Below are 21,338 nucleotides of genomic sequence, written 5' to 3' on the forward strand. Positions count from 1 at the left end.
GAGTTTCGTATACTAAATACGACAATTTATTTTTTAATTTTTTCATCCTCAATAGTTTTGGGTTTGTAACTGTATACTTGTAGTCAACCCTTGTGTTACTATTGCAATACAATCTAATCATTCAAAATTTGTGTATTCAAGAATAATAATCATGAAATTTTAGAGTTTCATTTTCACATTTCAAAAAATAAAATAAAACTACAGGTTGCATATTCTAAAAAACTTCCAAGCTTCCTTCAGCTGGCACAAAAAAGAAAATGATAAATTTTCTCTTATTTTGTTTTCACGTCTTTATACTCTATTTCTTTTTTTTCTTTTTCTTTTTTTTGAATTCACACATGTATATATATAAAATAATATATATGTAGATATATAATCAACATGGACTATTTGGTACACAGTTGAGAGAACCAGAAAATTGTGTGAGTGTAGACACATATGATCCAGGCTTGGGAGGGATCAAATCTTTCGTGGGGTAATGCTGATTAGGGTTTCCAGATTGAGTGAAAAATGCTCCATCCATCATAACATCTCCCTCTGATCTCCACAACCAGTTCTTCCACACACTCTGCGGCGCGTAGTCTCTTTTAGTCACCTGCTCCACCATTGTAGACAAAGAAATCACTATGTTAGAGACTTGTCACACATCATTTCTCTAACAATCTATTTGGATTTAATGATTTGAAAAGAAAAGAAATGCATTTCTCTTAATTCATATCGTTGATTTGAATTAGTAAAGACGAGAGAAATGGGAAACAACTGAAAGAAACTCATTTTAGATCTCGGTTGTAACCCAAAGTGGTCATGATGTAGTACTTTTGGTACTAGTGAGGCGAGTTCTCAAGTTTGAGTCAATGAAATAGTATTGGCCTGATATAGTGATTTAACTTTACTAATAAATCTACTAATATCTGACCGTGTGGAATAGGAAAAAAAATAACTTGCTAAAAATTTACTTTTTGTCTATTTAAGTATATAAAAAAAAATTTAAATGTTTTAGACCGTTGTAGTCTAGTATGATTTAGGTGGCAAAAAAAAAATCACCTCTTTGTTTGACGAATGCTTTTTTTTTTTGAGGTCCTTATAATCAACAATGATTCAAAAAGTAACATTATTTTGAAAAAAATAAATTCAAACCATACCTGAACTTTTTCAATAATGAAAATATATACATATATATATTTATAACATTTGTTATACATATTAATTTTTGTGACAGAAAAGTGAAAAACTAAAAAAGTAATTGTGAAATGAATAAAAAAACTTACTTCTTTTGCGAAAGGGTTCTGAGGAGCGATGAAGCGGTTACCCTGACTAATAATAGTAGGATGTTGGCTACCGCCGATGGCATACATGAGCCAGTGAGTGTAATCGTTGTTAACGGCGTGGATGAAACCCCACCGAGCCCTAGGCATCCTCTGCACCAATCCTTGCCCAAAGTGGTTGAAAGCAACCGTTATTTGCATTACTGAGTCCCCTGAGAAACTGTCACTCGCGCCAAATAACATCACCTGCACATACCCATCATATTTGATGACCGGATTCATTCTGTTCATATTCTGTTATTTAGTGTGTGTGTGTGCAAGTAAAATAACCGTATAGAGAAACTGTATATTATACCTCGTTGTGGTGAGTGAAGTGGCAGTTGGAGATGGTGATAGCAGTGGAACCTTGAACAGCATCAACAAGACCATCAGCACAGTTGGACATGGACAGATGATCCACCCAAACATGCGACGATCCAAATATCGACACTCCGTCCCCGTCGCTTTTCGTTCGTAATCCGAAGTGATTCAACGAGTCTCTGATCATCCCTCCATTGCCCGCCTTTATGTCGTGAATCCGAAGCCCATGCACGATTACGTTCTTCACAAACTGTATCGTTATCCCCGCTCCACCTACAAGACATCCCATTAACTTTTTTTTTTTAAAAAAATTACTATATCAATTTAGTCTTTAATTTTTAAAAATATTTTATAAAAAGTGTTTCAAAAGTTCTCGTACCTGCGATCTGCACATTGGCTCCACGTGCATCGATTGTCTTGTCGCTCGTCATGATTAGCTCCTCACTGAGCCGGATCACCATGTTTCGCGCGAATATGATCCACAATGGTCCATTTTGAATGACTGCATGACGCAAGGTGCCCGGTTTAGGGTTTACCATGTCGCTGTCGGAGGGATCGGTGACTGTGTACATCTTGCCGCCCTTCCCTCCCGTGGTTTGGCTGCCGAACCCTAGGGCGCAGTCGGCGAGCTTCATCCGGTTTTTTTCCCAGTCCTTTTGGCACCTCCAGCACTGGTCTATGGGGTTGGTAGCCATGCATGAGCCAAGGTACTTGTGTAGATCCCTTCTTGTGCTATTGTCACCTTCTGTAGCACTTCAACATTTGAAAACCAACTTTAATTATTCACTATATATATATATATATATATATCCATTACCATGCCAAAGTAGGAGAGTATTTGGGAAGATTACGCTGTCCATCTAAGCGAAATTTTACTCTAGGTTTCGTAATTTAATTTGAATAATTTGAGTCTTACACTTTCAATTTTATTGTAATCTGATCCGTTCAAAAAAATAAAAATAAATAATGTATGAAATTTGATGGATCAAAGTAGAATTCAAAAGAAATTACAGGGGACTACTAGTGTAAATTATTCATTACACCAGTGATGCTTATAGTTTCTTTTTTGAATTCTACTTTTGTCTCCCAAATTAGTTAGTCTTTTTCAGTGTAAAATTGTAAAATGTAACGACATATAATAAAGGGATTATATTGTAATAAAACTAAAAATATATGATTCAAATTAAATCTATGGAGACTAAAATGCACTAAAAAGTACATCATGTCAATTTCATAATGTACCCGTTTACGTATATTACTTTCTCATTAAGGTAGATCGATTGCAAAAAGGAAAAATATGACTAACATTCTTTGCTCCTAAATCATTGACTCTTTGTCCCAAATCATCTACAGTCATTGGTTTATGTAAATTCATGTAAGAATCTCAAGATATAGGGATATCAAGACATACCAATGATTATAAGTGTTTTGGGAAAGGAAAATAAAATGATTTGGGAGGAATGGATTCCTAGTCAGAAAAATCTACTGAACATGAAATTTGCACAAACAATAGATATGGACATGGGGCTCGTTTGTTCACTTGTATGTCCAAGTAGTACAATTGGTGCAGTACGAGCAATGCATTTTGAACGCAAGGTTTTGAACATTGGTTCATACGTACGTATCGATTTTTTTTGGTCTTTTGATAACAATGCAGTCTAATAGATCGGTAAAATAAAAATAGCTTGCTTATTGGCTGGTTCACCACACATAGGTTTACGACTGGTTCAATTACCATAAAGCTTTTTTTTTTTGTTTTTTGCAACTAATGATTTTAAAGAAGTTACAAATGCATAATGTGATTCTTAATAAGTGTGATTTAATACTCTTAATTATATTGCGACTGATATCAATTCGTCTTCTAATACTCTTATTTAAGACAGTCTCTTATGCTGTGTTTGGTTGGGGGATTTGGGAATGGATTTGGAAAGAGAAAGGGAAAAGGTGTGTGAAACTATGTGAAATATAGGCATGATTTATTCACATTTCACCTACCTTTTCCATTTTTCTTTCCAAATCCCTTCTCAAATCTCCCAACCAAACACAACATTAGAGATAGAGAAAGAGGACTTACTTGTGGACATGGTGGTTCATATGATTCATAACTTCCTCAGGATTGGGGTGGTAGGCCTGGCGAGCTGTCTCATTCGCTTCCTCAGCGCGCTTCTGCCAGACCTCGTCATATTCAGCTATATTCGCCTCAATTGTCAAAATGATTCCAACAAAAACTAAAATAAAAAACCTAACTTTAACCATTTCCATTGTTGCCATACTCTTTTTTAGCTCTTTCTGTCTCTTTTCCTTTCTCTTTTTGTTTTTGTGTTTTTTTTTTACACCTTTTTCTCTACACCCTTTTTTCTCTTTTCTTTTTTTTATATATACTTTAGTTTAAATACCACAAAGATGAAGGTCTTAATGAAACAATGGAGGGATGAGAAGTGGGGAGGGAAGAGTGGGCAACCACTGCCTACCAACGGTCACCTGTTTAAAATTTGTTTGGTTTCTTTTATATGGATGTTGTGAGAACGTCACTTGCTTTATTTTAATATCTTATATTTGTTTATTGATTTATCTTTTTTATAAATAGGGTTTCATTACTTTGGTAACCTCTTGGTCATAAATTGAGGTTAAATAAAATTCATGAACTTGGTTAATGGTCATTATTTTGGTGTAACCATTTTATTGTTTAATGGTCATTATTTTTGGTGTAACTGTAAGGTCTTAATAGCCTATAAATAGTCTACTCTTTTCTATCTATATAGATCAACTATTTTCTATACAAGAGAGATTACTAGCAAAGAAGAGTGTTTTATTGGTGGAGCTTTGGGTTCACCATCTTGTGCAGAGTTGGCCTGAACCATACGACAAGTGGTCGGGCTGTTGTATCCTGGAGGGGACAAGTCATACTGTTGTGACTGCTGCATCGGTATTTGGATTCTTCCTACCGCAGTGGGCTTGATCTCCTTAAAGAAAACGAGATATCCGTGTCTCAACCTGATCTATTTGTATCTCATTTTCTTTGCATCATTTATCAATAATATAGTTTAGTTTCTGGTATTTTCACCAACAATTTTAAGAAGATCAAAGGTGGAACAAGTACCAGAAAAAACCAATGATGGAATTGGAGATCTCAACATACCTTTCAAGTTCAAAGGAGTTCGTTTTAAGAGGTGGAAAGGAAAAACTCTTTTTTACCTTAGCCTTTTGAAAGTTGCATATGTTCTTACCAAAAAGAATCCAAACAAAATCCCAACCGAGGAGATGAATGATGAAGACTACGAGGCACGTGAAGCAAAAGTGGCTTCCTATAATACAGATGATCTCTTAAATTTCCTTGCTGATTAATTTTATGATTATTACTATGACACCACTTACATTTTATCTTCTATTAATTTTTGATATGCTCGCTTGTGTCATATAAATAGTAAATATGTAGGAATCATGAGTAGTTTAGAATTAATTCTTAAAGTGACAAAAATTTTTGAGAAATGTGAAGTTTGCAGTAAAGCAAAAATTAGCAAGAGGCCTCATAAAAGTGTTGAAAAAAATACCGGATTGCTAGAATTATTTCACACTGATTTGTGTGAGTTTGAAGGAATTTTAACTCGGGATGGTAACCGATATTTTATCACTTTTATTGATGATTTTTTAAAATACACAAACGTATATTTATTAAAACATAAAAGTGATGCTTTTGAGAAATTTAAAGAATTCCTTCTTGAAGTGGAAAATCAATTCGGTAAAAAGATTAAAAGAATTAGAAGTGATAGAGGCCTGGAGTATGAATCTCTAGGATTCAACTCTTTTGTTTAGTCATTGAGAATTATTCATGAGACTACTCCACCATATTCACCTTCATCAAATGGCATAGCTGAAAGAAAAAATAGAACGTTAATTGACTTAACGAATGCTATATTTATTGATTCAGATGCTCCCTAAAATCTTTGGGGCGAGGCTATTTTGACAGCTTGCCATGTGATAAATAGAGTGTCACACAAAAAGACTAAAATTGTACCTTATGAGTTATGGCGTGGGCATAAACCAAATCTAGGTTATTTGAGGGTTTGGGGTTGTTTAGCTTTTGTGAGGCTTGCAGATCCTAAACGACCTAAATTGGGTGAACGAGCTACCACCTGTGCTTTTCTTGGGTATGCATTGCATAGTACAGCTTATAGATGTTTTGATATGAAAAATAATATTATTTTTGAATCAGGTGATGTTATTTTTCATGAAAATAAATTTTCTTTCAAATTTAGAAATAGTGGGGGTCAAATAATTTCTAAAAATATTTTATCTATGCCTAGCTCTTCTACTTCTTCTCAAGTTTTTCAAGAAAAAGAAAATTTTCAAATCCAACCAAGAAGAAGTAAATGAGCTAGAGTTGAAAAAGATTTTGGCCCTGACTATTATCTTTACAATGTGAAAGAAATTCCTCATACAGTACAACAAGCTTTATCATCACCTGAAGCTATTTTCTGGAGAGAGGGCTGTAATTGATGAGACAGACTTACCACTTTCAAATAAAACATGGAAGTTAGTGGATTTACCTCTAGGTTGTAAAACTATTGGGTGTAAATGGGTCCTTCGTAAAAAACTTAAATCGGATGGAACTATAGATAAATATAAAGTGAGGCTTGTCGCTAAAGGTTTTAAGCAACAAGTTGATCTTGATTTCTTTGATACTTTTTCTCCGGTTACTAGAGTTACATCCATTAGACTGTTGATTGCAGTGGCTGCAATTCATAATTTAAAAATTCATCAAATGGATGTAAAAACAGCATTTTTAAATGGAGATCTAGATGAAGAGATTTACATGGACCAACCTGAAGGCTTTGTGGAGCCTGGCCAAGAAAGCAAAGTGTGTAAGCTAACTAAATCCCTTTATGGTTTAAAACAAGCTCTTAAACAGTGGCATAAGAAATTTGATTCCTGCATGCTTGAGAATGGCTATAAGACTAATGAATGTGATAAGTGCATATATTATAAAACTTGTGAGAATGCACATGTGATTATTAGCCTATATGTGGGTGATCTACTTATCTTTGGCTCTAATTTGCATATTATAAATGAGACTAAAAATATGCTTAATAGCCACTTTGATATGAAAGATTTTGGTGAAGCCAATTTTATTTTGGGAATTAAAATTACCAAGACTAAGGATGGCATTTTTCTTGATCAGTCGCATTATGTTGAGAAAATTTTAAAGAAATATAATTTTCTAGACTGTAAACATGTTGCTACTCTTTTTGATGCAAGCATACACTTATCTGTTGTAACAAATGAAAAAAAAGTGATTAATCAAAAGGAATATGCTAGCATGATTGGTAGTTTGAGATATGCTACTGACTGTACTAGACCTGACATTGCATATGCTGTTGGAGTACTTAGCAGGTTTACTAGCAAGCCAAGTCGAGATCATTGGCTAGCCATGGGAAGAATTATGAGATATTTATTTAGAACAAAAATTATGGTTTGTTTTATAACAAGTATCCTGCGGTACTTGAGGGATATAGTGATGCCGATTGGAACACTTTGTCAGGTGATTCTCTCTCTACCTCGGGTTTTATTTTTACCTTGGGTGGTGGTGCTATATGTTAGAAGTCTAAAAAATAGATGATAATTGCTAATTCTACAATGGAAGCTGAGCTTATAGCGTTAGCTTCAGCATGTGAGGAAGCGAATTGGTTGAGAGATTTGTTACATGAAATTTCTTTTTGGAAAAAACTAATTCCTCCTGTGTTAATTCGTTGTGATAGCACTGCTGCTATTGGTAGAGTGAACAATCATTTTTATAATGGTAAATCCAGACCTATTAGAAGGAAACACAGTAATGTGAGATCCTATTTGAGTAATGGCATCATAATTGTGAATTATGTAAGATCTTGTGATAATCTTGCGGATCCGTTAACCAAGGCCTTGGCGAGAGATAGGGTCTGGAATACATCGAGGGGGATGGGTTTGAAGCCTATAAAATCAAAAACCATGTATGAGGATACCCAACTTAAGGACCAGAGATCCTGTAACTAGGTTCAATGGGAAGAACGAATCATATAGTGGTTGTAAAAAATGCACTCTTTAATATTTTGTTATCCATCCTTATGATGTAAGTGCATTTGTCCTGTAATGTTGGAGGGTTGAGTTTTTATACTCTTAATGAAATTCTGTAGCTCTTGTTGAGTGGAGTGTGTCAATTACAGGAACATCCTTGACAGATTTCACCTATGTGAGTATGAAAGTGGGGCCGCTTTCTATGAGAACAAGGCTTATTCTCAAATATGCTCATGAAAACTGGGATTAGCACAAGGCCGTAATGTGCTAGCTATTAAAACTCATGTTAACACTTGGATTATTATGTATGAGCAGTAATTCTTTATTTCCCCTAAGCAGTCATAATTCAAGTCTGAGACCACTACTGACTCTAGAGTAGAGGTTGCTGTTTCACTAATGAGGTTCAATGCAGAGCACACCATCATGATGCATACTAGTCTATCTTTGTTTGGTAATCTCTTTTATCCTTGTTGATATTAAAATGAGTGGGGGATTGTTGGACCATTTTAATATCTTATATTTATTTATTGATTTATCTTTTTCATAAATGGGGTTTCATTACTTTGATAACCTCTTGGTCATAAATGGAGGTTAAATAGAATTCATGAACTTGGTTAATGGTCATTATTTTGGTGTAACCATTTTCTTGTTTAATGGTCATTATTTTTGGTGTAACTGTAAGGTCCTAATAGCGTATAAATAGTCTACTCTTTTCTATATATAGAGATCAACTATTTTCTATACAAGAGAGATTACTAGCAAAGAAGGGTGTTTTATTGGTGGAGCTTTGGGTTCACCATCTTGTGTAGAGTTGGCCTGAACCATACGACAAGTGGTCGGGCTGTTGTATCCTGGAGGGGACAAGTCATAGTGTACCCTGGAGGGGACAATTTGATTTCTAAATTGCAAAATCTGAGTTCAAATAGTTTTTTTTTTAATTAAACTAATAAGACTGGCCGTTTAATCAAAACTTGTATATTTTATTAAAAAGTTAATCGTTAAAATCTCCTCATCTACGTGTGAGTCTTATTCTGTGTATATTTTATTGAAATTTCTTTCTTGCACTTTGAGGATTTTTCTTTGTATGTATTAGTATTTAATCTTTATTATTATTATTATATATTATTTTGAAAAAACGGAGCAGAGGCCTTAATTCACACCAAGGATCCTCTAGAGTGAAATTTTTCTAAAGTTTCCTAGAGTACTACATTGTGTGGTTGAGATTTACTGGTAAGTCATATCAGAAAAATTGATGTGACTTGCCAGTAAATCTCAACTACACAATGTAGCACTCTAGAAAACTTTAGAAAAAAATAACTCTAGAGGATCCTTGCTCCTTAATTCATTGCACACCTCACGCAAGGGATGGAAGCCTCCACTCATGAATAGAAAAACAAATCTCAACTCAAGGAGGAAATATAAAGATAAAACAAACATAACACACAAAACATAAAAAAGCAAACACACCACTAAAAACCATCATAATCTTTTACAAACTCTTCTTGTCGCTACCGGCCACTTAGATGCCGCAATCTTTGCTACACAAGAACAAATCAAATCTACATGATCAAGGATGGATTTTGCTGTATTTCCTCAATATTTTAGGGATTTTTTATTTTTTTATTTTATTTTTGGTCTGTCGGTTTCCCTATGTTAAAAAAAAAGTCACTGTTCACACAAAAAAAAAAAAGGGAAAAAGAAGAGAGGGGCCTTTTTGGATCCAAAGGAAGTTAAGAATAGTGCTTTTCTTCCTCCTCGACTCAGCCACCAAAACCCTAATACTCCAACTTGAGGAAAAAGTTTGGAATCAGAATTCAAGATCTCACAAGAAAGGCTACTTCAATTTTGACCATCCTGAAAGCAAAACAAGGCCAGACCATCAGTTTTCTCACCTTATATATACATACAAGATACAATATAAAGATTTCAATATCAATTCAACTACACAAATCACTGTTAGATTGTATTGTAATTTACAAAATCCACAGCTCATCAATGGCAGTAAGACAACATGCTGCTGAAAGGAAAGAATCGCGCGGTCTTGTAGAGCAGTTTGAACCTTCCTCTGCTTGGACAGAGGATTCAAATTGCCACTATTTGCTTCTTGATCTTCCTGGTATAGAAGCTTTATCCTTTTCAATTGTTCCTAGCTTTTTTCATTTTTGGATTCATATTTCTAGTGTAGATGTATATGTAATTGATGTAGACCTATGGTGTATCATATATTTAAAGAAATTTACTAATCAACAAATAGCTATGTAGTTGATTGGGGTTAGGTCAAGGTAGCGGCGGAGTCAAATCTTGACTAAGGCGGCTTATTTTGGAAAAATAGTAAAAAATAATTTTTTTTGACTTTTAATCAAGTTTTTGACTTTTTTAGATAAATGATTTGAAAAGTTAGTAAAAAGTGACTTTTGACTTTTTTGATTAATGTTTGTTTATAATGTCAAATCATAATAAAATAACCAAACTACCCCCATTTATTTAAAATATTTACGACTTCACCTATGTAACATATTTTGACCCATGAGGGTAAAATTGTAATTTCACAGTTGGCTAAAAACTAACTTTCCAAATGAAAAAAAAGACAAAAAAGCCAACTTCTAACTTTTGCTACAAACCAAAAAAAATAACTTTTAGCCAACTTTCCAAAATAGCCTTAAATGACAAAGAACCGAGCCATAAAATTTTTCAATTTTGACACGAGTACTTACTTAGATTGAATAAGTAAAGGGAACTTTTCATTGATAAGAAAAAAAAAATGTGAAAGGGGATTGAGTTGACGATAAAATATTTGACTGATGATGAAGAAAGAGATTTTGAAGCAATTTGGCTCATTCACAGATCATGAATGTTGGGAAATCTTATTATGTAAAGAGACATTGCTTTATCTCTTTTCCTCCAACCCTAACTCCAACCTCAATCTCAATTAGGACTGGCTTTGTTTGGAAAGTGGATTGATTTTTTTGGCTATTTTAGTTTTGGGCTAAAAAGTCTTGTTTGGATTAGGCTTTTTGACTTTTTGGCTTTTATGACTTTTGTTTTAGAAAAAATAAAATAATTATGATTTAGATATAACATTTTATCTTATTGACATTTTAGCGTATTTTATTTTTTTGTGACTATTTTAGCCTGGTAGCCCCATGCCAAACGAGGGCTGTGATGGTCTTTTCCCACCTTGCGTTAATGTAGCTTCGAAGAAAAAACACACAGTAAAACATGTATTTTATTAAGGCATTTCATCGAACACATAAACATGTTTTGTGCCTATGGTAAAATAAATATTTCAAGGGGCAAAATTGCAAGGATTTTTTTAAAATGAGGGAAACTGATGAGGAGCATATATCAAAATTTAAAATGGGGCAAAGTGATTTATTTTATTTTATTTTATTTTATTTTCTTACAAAACAGATTAATAGTAATTTTTATAAAAATGGGGAAGGGAACAGCTGCCCCTCCTAGGCCTTTGCTGCCTTCGCCCTGGGTCAAGGATTTAAGTCTTTCATACACAAGATTTTGGATTCATAGATTACGGCCTTTGCGGGAATGTTTTGCCATTGAAAACAGGGGTGAGTTGTTCATAAAACATGATAGTGCCAAAAACATTGGTTGTAAAAATCATATAATCTTGTATATGCGAAAACTCAAAAGCAAAATTTTAAAATTGACTTGCATGGTTGCACTTAGAAAATGTGCTTGTTTTTATCTTTTAAGGTTTCAAGAAGGAATGGTTGAGGCTTCACATTGATGACAATGGTGAAATAGTGGTCAATGGGGAGAGGCACGGAAGCAACAACAAAATTGTCCGCTTCGAGCAGACCTTTCAGGTGCCCAGAAGTTCAGACCTAGAAAAAGTCACTGGCAGATTTGAAGGCGAGGTTCTGTATGTCACGGTCCCAAAGAAAGCGAAAGAAGAAGAGCGAGAACATGACAAGGGACTGACTGATGATATTGAGGAAAGGCACGAGCAGGCGAAAAAGGAGGAAGAAGGTGATGAGAGACCCACCAATGATGTCAAGAAAAAGCACGAGCAGGCGAAAAAGGAGGAAGGAGGTGATGAGAGACCCCCCAATGATGTCAAGGAAAAGCACAAGCAGGCAAAAAAGGAGGAAGGAGGGCATAAGGGAACTGCCAATGGGGTTGATGAAAAACATGAACATAGACGTCGTGAAAATGACAAGAACACGGGAATGGCTAGGGAAGGAGGTTCCAGGGAAGAAAACAGAGAGGCGTGGAGCAGCGAGGCGGGTCTGTTGGGAAGTGTAGTGGAGATTGTAAGCAGGAACAAAGGGATTTTAATGACAGCTGTGTTGGCATTTTCACTAGGGGTGTTGGTGTCTCAGAAATTCCAATCAAATATTGGAACTGAGGGAGGTTTTTCACAGTATAATCATACATTCTAGTCGGTATTAGTGGTCGTGTTTCTGTATATAACAAATAATCATGTATGCTCACAGAACAACAAGAACTCCAAATACTAATCAATGTCTACTTGTTCCTTATCATTTCCTTTCACATTTATTACTTGGACTAGTTGTCCTGCAAAAATTTAAACTTGGTACTTCAATTCAGTCTATTTTTTTTGTCTCCCCATGAGCTGAATGTTTGTAACAATAGGGATAATTACCTTATCCCATGCGAATCGTTACCTGTGACTATTCAATACTCTTGTGAAAAAGTGATCACATCGGAGCAATTCCGGGACCGAATCCACTTTGAATTTCATAAATGCATTGCTTGTGAAGTATGTGTTCGTGTATGTCCAACATATATCATCAATGAAACCAAACTTGGGCTAGCCCATTTGGCTGAAGCCCTTGCACCTCACTACGACGCCAAGGGTTCAAGTGTTGTATGTGGCAAGAAAGGCACAAAATGCATATCATAGAAAGCCCTCCAGGATGCCTCAGGCATCACATTCAAGCATTCTGATATATTGAATGCGGTGGATGTTTCCAAATGACAATTTGAAGTACTAAGGATATGTCGGAAAAAAAAGAAAGTTCACAACACGCAACGGTGTAACAAAGTGTTCTAAAATGATGAAATATTTTCCAACAAAAGTTAATCAATAAGCAATCTCACAAGCAGTTTTCACATTTTGAAGAATAAACCTTCAATAAACCTACATAGGCATATCAATGCTATATTTAGCAGAGTTAATGAATTGAACGATGCAATGAACTAAGTCGATTATGACTCATAATTGAACGGTTATGCTATATTTAGGAGATGATCAATATGAACAACAAAAGGTTACCCTAATCACACAAGTCGGTCAATATTTATATTCATTTTTAGAGAGTAAAATGCAGTCATGGCCAACCGTAGCCATTTACTCTTTACAATCACCATGACAAGAACATGTATCCAAATCTTATTAATAAAAACACATGCTGGCTTAAATATGGATTAGCTTCACTTATAATCACGCTTTAAAATAGTTAATTTTAATTAATATAAAGATCCAGGCAAAGGTCATGACAAACAGGATCAACAATTCAAATCTACCAAGTTTAGAATTAATGTCATGACAAACAAAAACTAAATCTATGAAAAGTTAAACGCATGAAAACTCAAGGATAGATAAGGAAATGAAAAGGAAAAAAATAAAAATAAAAATTGAACGAAAATTGTGAGCTCAATCTTTTTCCTGTGGGCTTGAACCCACCTGACAATCATCCTCAGGAAGAATAAGCCAAGAACATAAGCATCAATTCAAAAATCGCTTTATCTAAAAAGGATCAGATTCCATAACCAATCAACAAAAGGAGAATCACTGTGCAAAAACTCCACTAACTGACCAATACGTGACGAGTGAGGAACAAGAAGCTTCTTCGATTTGTGTGCCACATGCCGGTGTAAGGTCCCACAAGGCAGCCGCAGCATAGGAGAGTTTCTACACCAGAAGCCACGAGAAATTAAAGGATAATCAATTGTTCTAAAATGTAAGCATACATGATTATAACTTCCAAACAAGTTGTTTCCTAGTTTTATATCTCAAAGACAAAACAATTGGTCAACATTATAGTATTTTGGCCCTGTTTGGTACAGCTTAATTTCAGCTTATTTCAGCTTTCAGCTTAATTTAAGCTATTTTGATGTGTTTGGTTTAGCTTATAGCTTATAGCTTTGTGGAAGTCAGAAAACAGCTTATTCTTTAAGTGGGGCAGGAGATGCTTTAAGAATAAGCTGGAAATCAGCTTAAGCTGAAAGTTATAAGCTATAAGCTGTTTAGGCATAAGTTATAAGCACTTTCCCACAGCTCTACTAAACAGGGCCTTTATTTGCTCTTCTCAGCGATCCACGGGTAACTGTTAATTTAAATAACTTATTTTGGGATGGAAAATCAACCAATTAACTTTTTTAATATGCAACTCATACAGTTCAGAATCTGTATATCTTCCACAACAGAATGGCATCCAGCAGGTGTAACATAAACAAAATGTAGGCACTTGGCAATTGAGAATTGACTAAAGCCAGAGAAAAGCAACAGACCTTTGATCATATGAAGCACCAGTTTTAATGGGTTCACAGTGAATCCAAACAGCTCCTAAGCCCAGCCCTGGTTTGATCATATTTTTTTAAAAGAAATTTTCAACATTAGTTAACAAGGGTATTTTTTTTAAAATGACTTTGGACTCACCCAGCAGTATAAACCCGAGGATCAAACAACACTCCCGAATCACTTAATCTGGGCAAACGGGGGTATTGAACCCTCGTTGGAAGTGTGGGTACATCATCACCCACCAACTATCTCGGACCCACATTAGTTAACGAGGTTAGCATAAAAAGAAAGATAACTTAATGCACGAGACTCCTGTTAAAGCGGGATGTAGAATGGCAAAATGGACTGTCTTACTTTCATTTCTAGAGAGGTTTCCATGACTCAAACATGTGCCACCAAGAACGCTAACAACAAGCCTTGCCATTGGGCCAAGTCACTGTTTGGGTTTAATTCAAAATTTTGAGCAGGTTTAGGCTCCCAATCCAATGTCGGAAATTTGAGGCACAATCTGAACAAACTTGACTGTCCTAACCCTGACTGAGAACACAATCAACTTGACAGCTATAGAGTTGACAATGGATATAAAAGAATAAGGGCCACGAAGCAAAAAAGAAGAGATGCTTAGTCCTTAAAAAAAACTTTATTCAAAATGTTGTGGGTTGCTTTTGACAAAAAGGAGAGGGGGCCCTATTGTAGTGTGCTGGAATCATGTACCCTGCAGAGGCATCTTAGTTGTGGTGCTATGAATGAGGAGAACAGTCATAACTAATCTTCTTTAAAAGAATACAAGAGATTTGTTTTCTTGAAACACAAAATACTCGGATATATGTTTCGAAATCATTATAAATAATATGATTAATAATACATCCTACATTACCTAAGAAAGCAATACTACCAAATCTAATTCAGCTAAAGGAAGGCTTTTGAAGGTCTTTCGAGATCATTAGGTATTTGCTTTCATACGATACCTTATCTGCTCTCGTGAACTTTCCTTTTTTTTTTCCCCCCCGACAAATTTTTTCTACAATTGTCCTCAACAGAAAACCGGTCCCTCATTACTGTTGAAAACTTTGCTTTACTTCAATTTGCAATAAGTAATCAGACTACTTCACCAAGCCTTTTCACTCATCTTTAGTTTCTAATTAGCCTTACCTGTGGCTAATGATAACTAAACCACCATTGCTGTTCTTGTTACTCTAGTCGTATTCACCATAACCACTCCTCTCAATTCCTTCTTGGATTTAAATAATTCAAAGCACAGAAGAATTTCATAAAATAGTACACGGATGAGCTGCAAATGCAAATGTGTTATCACCCCCCAAGATTCAAACCACCGAATAAATTAGCTTTAGCTCCAATTTTAGAACCCAGTTCGAACCTTCAATCCAATTCTTAATCGAAACCCTCAAGCCTTGAAATTCTGATACCTGAATTGGTGTGAACTTGAAAATAAGATTTCATTAGCTAAAAGGAAAAATTAACTTAATCAATTCAGCAGATTGTCACGGTATTAGAATCTTGTTATTCTCTGTTACAAGCATCTTACCCAGTAGCATACACTTTAGAAAATAATTAACTGAATAATAATCAAATACACATATATACATAAAAAAAAAATACCTGTCCAAAAACTTTATCCAGAGCATGATTTCAGTCCAAATCTAAGGCTTTGCGATAAAAATGTATGAAAAAAATTTCAAAATTAGTTTTAAAAATAAAATAAAATAAAATGGTGAAATTTATCATGTTCCTCTCATTTAAAATAAATAAATAAATGGCAAATTGGCATTGTGGTTGGTTTGAGAACGCATAAAGGAGGGAAGCTCCTCAAGTCTTAAAAGTTGAAAGAAAACCTTCATGAGCGAGAATGGAATCTCTCTCTCTCAATATACATATACATATATATATATATATATATATTTATATTGGAATGCACCAGTAATCATCTCAAGGGCAACCAACATTCCCCAAATCTAAAAAATAATTTTTAAAAGACAAAAACACCGAAAACAAAAAATAAAAAAATTACAGAAATAGAAAGCAAAGAAGGAATTTAAAAAGGCAACAGAAAAAGCAAAGACAACAAAGAAAAAAAAACCCACGTCTCATTTCACCGCCATCAACGGCCGTTTCACTTCCACCACCCTCACCCTCGATTTTCGAACCACCACCACCACCACCACCTCCGCCGGAGAAGAGGCAATGACACCATGACGACGGCGACTCTGCAGCCAACGCCACCACCACAGCAACCCAAAACGATACGTAAGCTGATCGTCTACGTCCACGACGCACGCGACCTCCTTCCCAAAGACGGTCAGGGAAGCTCGAGCCCTTACGTGGTTGTCGATTTCGATGGCCAGAAGAAGCGAACATCGACGGTCGTAAGGAATTTGAACCCTGTATGGCAAGAGACTCTCGAATTCGAGGTCTCCGATCCTAACACCATGGAGTATGAAGAGCTCGAAATTGAGGTCTTCAATGATAAGAAGATGTGTAGTGGAATTGCGAGGAAGAACCATTTTCTGGGGAGAGTGAAGCTCTACGGAAGCCAGTTTAAGAAGAGAGGGAGTGAGGCTTTGAATTACTTCCAGTTGGAGAAGAGGAGTGTGCTCAGTTGGATTCGCGGAGATCTAGGGTTGATTATTTACTACTACGATGAGTTGGTTGATGAAATCAAGACCGATCCTCTGCCGCCGCCGGAGAAAGAGAAAGAGAAAGAGAAAGAGAAAGAGAAGGAGAAGGAGCCGACGATGATGACTATCCCAATGGCGACAGTTGTGGCGGAGGACGGTAGGGTTTTGGAGGTTCCGATGCACACCGAAGTTGCGATGGAGGGATCACAATCGCCGAGGATTGTCACCGTAGAGGAGACTCGGCCGCATCCTGATCATCACCAGTATTATCATCATCATGAGCCGCAGCCGGTGGTTCCGCCGGAGCATCTGCCGGAGGTGAGGAAGATGCAGATGGGGAACGTGAATGAGAGGGTTAGGGTTTACAAGAGGCCGAACGCGAATGGAGACTTCTCACCGAAAGTCATTTACGGTAAGTTTTCCGGCGAATCGGAGAAGTTTTATGCTCACGATCTCGTCGAGCCGATGCTGTACCTCTTCATCCGAATCGTCAAAGCTCGCGGACTCGCCGCGAACGAGAGCGCCTACGTGAAGATCCGCACGTCGAACCACTCGGTGAGATCTAAACCGGCGATTCACAGGCCCGGCGAGTCGTCGGCGAATCCCGAATGGCACCAAGTCTTCGCTCTCGCTAACCAAAAGCCAGACTCATCAGGTAATCTACAGATCTCGGTTTGGGATTCGCAGACCGATCACTTTCTCGGCGGCGTTTGCTTCGATCTCTCCGACGTCCACGTCAGAGATCCGCCGGACAGTCCTCTCGCTCCGCAGTGGTTCCGACTCGAAGGAAGCGGTCAGGATCCGAATTCCGGCAAGGTTTACGGCGACATACAGCTTTCGGTCTGGATCGGAACTCAGGCCGACGATGCTTTTCCGGAGTCGTGGAGTTCCGACGCGCCGTATGTGGCGTACACGCGGTCCAAGGTTTACCAGTCTCCGAAGCTGTGGTACCTCCGAGTGACCATTATTGAAGCTCAGGACCTCCACATTGCTCCGAATCTACCTCCATTGACAGCTCCTGAGATTCGAGTCAAAGCTCAGCTAGGGTTTCAGTCCGTACGGACTCGAAGAGGAGCGATGAACAACCATACGTCGTCGTTTTTCTGGCAGGAAGAACTGGTTTTGGTCGCCGGCGAGCCTCTGGAAGACAATCTGATCTTGATCGTTGAAGATCGCACTGGGAAAGATCCGGTGGTTCTCGGCCACGTCATGATCCCTGTGGACTCGGTGGAACGACGGCTCGATGAGCGCCATGTGGTGTCCAAGTGGGTTGGCTTGGAGGGCAGTCCTAGTGCTACTGCTAGTGGTGCTGGTTGTGTTTGTGGTCCAGCTGGGCCTTCTTACTATGGGAGAATACACCTGAGGATGTGCTTGGAGGGTGGGTATCACGTGCTCGACGAGGCGGCACACGTGTGCAGCGATTATCGGCCAACGGCGAAGCAGCTGTGGAAGCCGGCGGTGGGGATCTTGGAGCTGGGGATTCTCGGTGGTCGTGGGTTGTTTCCGATGAAATCCAAGGGCGGAGGTAAAGGGTCCACCGATGCTTATTGTGTCGCCAAATATGGGAAAAAGTGGGTCCGGACCAGAACTATTACTGACAGCTTTGATCCACGCTGGAATGAGCAGTACACGTGGCAAGTCTATGACCCCTGCACTGTCCTCACCATTGGTGTATTCGACAACTGGCGTTTGTACGGCGACGGGGTGGAAGACCGACCCATTGGGAAGGTGCGGATACGAGTCTCCACACTCGAGAGCAACAAAGTGTACAACAATTCTTACCCATTGTTGGTGTTGAGATCCGGGTTGAAGAAAATGGGCGAAATTGAGGTGGCAATCCGGTTCGCTTGCCCCTCATTGTTGCCCGAGACGTGTGCAATTTACGGCCAGCCCTTGCTCCCCAGAATGCACTACCTCCGCCCGCTCGGTGTGGCTCAGCAAGAGGCACTACGTGGGGCCGCCACTAAAATGGTGGCAGCCTGGCTTGGCCGGTCAGAGCCACCACTAGGCCACGAGGTAGTTCGGTACATGTTGGATGCAGACTCTCATACTTGGAGCATGAGAAAGAGCAAGGCCAATTGGTTTCGGATTGTGGCGGTTCTAGCATGGGCAGTCGGGTTGGCAAAATGGTTAGACGATATCCGAAGGTGGAGGAACCCGATAACAACAGTACTAGTCCACTTACTCTACCTAGTCCTAGTTTGGTACCCGGACTTGATAGTCCCAACCGGCTTCTTATACATCTTCCTAATAGGAGTATGGTACTACCGGTTCAAACCCAAAATACCCGCGGGCATGGATACTCGACTATCTCAGGCTGAAACCGTCGACCCGGATGAATTAGACGAAGAATTTGATACAATCCCAAGTTCAAGACCGCCCGATATGGTCCGGGTCAGGTATGACCGGTTGAGAATATTGGCAGCAAGGGTGCAAACAGTGTTGGGTGATTTTGCTACACAAGGAGAGAGGGCCCAAGCCCTGGTGAGCTGGAGGGACCCAAGGGCTACAAAATTGTTTATTGGGGTGTGCTTAGTCATCACGGTGGTGCTCTATGTGGTTCCACCAAAAATGGTGGCAGTGGCACTAGGGTTTTACTTTTTGCGCCACCCAATGTTCAGAGACCCCATGCCACCAGCTAGCTTGAACTTCTTTAGACGACTTCCAAGCTTGTCTGATAGGCTAATGTAGTGTTAGAAGAAGTTTATAACTTATAGTAGATCATAACAACACTCTTTTTAGGGCTTTTTTTAAGGGATTAATAATAATTGTGGGGTTTGTTTGTGGGGGAGAGAGACTTATAAATTGGGAAGAGTATGTGATTTTTTGTTCCCGAAATTCATGTTTTTTGTATTGAGGTTGTATTTTGATTGAAAATTTGTTGAGAGAAATGAAATGAAAATGAAAATAAAAAGAAAAAAGGAAAACAAAATTAGTTTTTATTTCATTCACTCTTCTTTTAAGAAATCTTTTTTTTTTTTTTAAAATTTTGATCTAAATATAATCTTAATATTTTTTTAATTGTATGATTGTATCTTAAGATTCTTATCACGGCAGTGTATTTATTGAGGTAGAAAACACAAATTTTGAGACAAAGATCCATACCCAAAAATAAAATATTTTGCATAACAAATACACCACAATGGTGTAGCCCTTTTTTCTCATATGTGAGTTGGTCTCTCTGCTTTAGGTTTTACATGTATTTGGCAAAAAAAGTTTCTCAATACAAATAATCTGATTGTAAAATTAGATATAATTTTTTTTTATTAAAGAATGAAATTTATTAAATTTAAATTTTATCTCATATAAAAAAATTATATTTAGGTCAAGTTTGGGAAGATTAAATAAGTGTATTTTTTAATTTTTTTTGTATTATGTGTAAAAAAGATAGAGAGGAGATATTAATTGATGTGACTTAAAAAAAATAAAAAAATAAAATAAGTATATTTTTTTAATTTAGTCAAACTTGACCTTAATTTTATAATCGAATTTTGTGTATTTCCAAACAAAATATTACAGTGTCCAAATCAAACTATTTGTTTCAATGTATGGGTTGAAAAGTGTAGCAAATAACATTGGAAGGAGTGAAAAGTAGGGATGAAAGGGGGAAAAAGGTGCGGAAGATGAATGATTTTCTTTGTAATGTTGAATAGATTGACTGACAGATTGAAATAATGAAAAAGGGCGAGCCCTTAAGACAAGACTAGATATGGGTGGGGGAAAAATGGAGTGCAAGTGAAAAACGTCAAGGAGAGTTTTGTTGCTGTGATTGTGTCAACCGAAGATATTATGATGGATCATTAGGTGACGGTAACAAAGTGGTAACAAGATTTTAAATTTGATGATGCTAAAGAGGGTACTACTATAATTTGGGTGCGATTTCTAACTCTGCCAATTGAGTACTATAATGAGAAGTCTCTATTTTATATAGCAAAAGTGCTGGGTGTACCGCTAAAAATAGATATCAACACAACCATTGTAGCCCAGGGAAAATATGCACGAGTTTGTGTCGAGATAGATCTTCGAAAGCTACTGATCTCACACCTTTCCATAGGTAAACATGCATGTGGTATTGAATATGAACATATACACTCATTATGTTTTTCTTGTAGTAGGATTGGGCATCGGAAGGAAATGTGTATTGATAATATCAAAACAGCGCCAGAGCTGACCAGCCAAAGAGTTGTCGGAGAAGAAAGTCAGGAACAACCTACAATCTCTAGTAATGGGCCTGGTCCAAATAATACCAAACAGACATCGGAGCCTTACCCAGGAACTTATGGGCCTTGGATGACTGTGTCCAAACCACTAAGAAAGCAAAGGGGCTTAACTGGTCATAAAGGGCCCAATACCCAACAAACGAATAGATTTAAGATCCTGACAGAAGGGGCAGATCCCCCACAAGGCCAAAAAGCCCATCTAGATAGGAACAAACATCAGAGAGGCAAAGCCCAAACAGATATGGGCTTCAAGTATAAGGAAAGAGTGAAGAATCATAAGAGAGGTGAATCTGAGAGTCTT

The 21,338-nt window shown here is 37.4% G+C and overlaps 3 protein-coding genes across 3 annotated transcripts; 2 read left to right on the plus strand and 1 right to left on the minus strand.

Moving 5' to 3' along the window:
- Window positions 1–301: 301 nt before the first annotated feature.
- On the minus strand, window positions 302–3,897 carry LOC114256339 (pectate lyase). The gene is made up of 6 exons (XM_082866580.1): window positions 3,700–3,897; window positions 3,617–3,648; window positions 2,005–2,370; window positions 1,621–1,898; window positions 1,269–1,511; window positions 302–595 (listed from the first exon to the last, which is right to left on the minus strand). The coding sequence occupies exons 1-6, from the start codon at window positions 3,894–3,896 to the stop codon at window positions 377–379; spliced, it is 1,335 nt and encodes a 444-aa protein (XP_082722706.1). The 5' UTR covers window position 3,897; the 3' UTR covers window positions 302–376.
- Window positions 3,898–9,051: 5,154 nt separating this feature from the next.
- Window positions 9,052–12,178, plus strand: LOC114256337 (uncharacterized). Its single transcript, XM_028195968.2, has 2 exons — window positions 9,052–9,789; window positions 11,388–12,178. Exons 1-2 carry the CDS (start codon window positions 9,669–9,671, stop codon window positions 12,074–12,076), a joined length of 810 nt encoding a protein of 269 aa, XP_028051769.1. The 5' UTR covers window positions 9,052–9,668; the 3' UTR covers window positions 12,077–12,178.
- Window positions 12,179–13,179: 1,001 nt separating this feature from the next.
- On the plus strand, window positions 13,180–19,764 carry QKY (C2 calcium/lipid-binding plant phosphoribosyltransferase family protein). The gene has a single exon (XM_028195965.2). It carries the CDS (start codon window positions 16,392–16,394, stop codon window positions 19,506–19,508), a length of 3,117 nt encoding a protein of 1,038 aa, XP_028051766.2. The 5' UTR covers window positions 13,180–16,391; the 3' UTR covers window positions 19,509–19,764.
- The last annotated feature ends 1,574 nt before the right edge of the window (window positions 19,765–21,338 follow it).

Source organism: Camellia sinensis, chromosome 4, assembly GCF_055761805.1.
Source record: "Camellia sinensis isolate YWXY chromosome 4, ASM5576180v1, whole genome shotgun sequence".
NCBI classification, from domain to species: Eukaryota; Viridiplantae; Streptophyta; class Magnoliopsida; order Ericales; family Theaceae; genus Camellia; species Camellia sinensis.

What these genes read in the sequence shown, in the direction of transcription:
- QKY (XM_028195965.2), top strand. Translation starts at nt 16,392, where the DNA reads ATGACGACGGCGACTCTGCAGCCAACGCCACCACCACAGCAACCCAAA.
- LOC114256339 (XM_082866580.1), bottom strand. Translation starts at nt 3,896, where the DNA reads ATGGCAACAATGGAAATGGTTAAAGTTAGGTTTTTTATTTTAGTTTTT. An exon ending in ACTTCACTCACCACAACGAG is followed by an intron (nt 1,512 to 1,620) that starts GTATAATATACA and finishes GGGTATGTGCAG; the next exon opens with GTGATGTTATTTGGCGCGAG. An exon ending in AGAACCCTTTCGCAAAAGAA is followed by an intron (nt 596 to 1,268) that starts GTAAGTTTTTTT and finishes ATGGTGGAGCAG; the next exon opens with GTGACTAAAAGAGACTACGC.
- LOC114256337 (XM_028195968.2), top strand. Translation starts at nt 9,669, where the DNA reads ATGGCAGTAAGACAACATGCTGCTGAAAGGAAAGAATCGCGCGGTCTT. An exon ending in TTTGCTTCTTGATCTTCCTG is followed by an intron (nt 9,790 to 11,387) that starts GTATAGAAGCTT and finishes TTATCTTTTAAG; the next exon opens with GTTTCAAGAAGGAATGGTTG.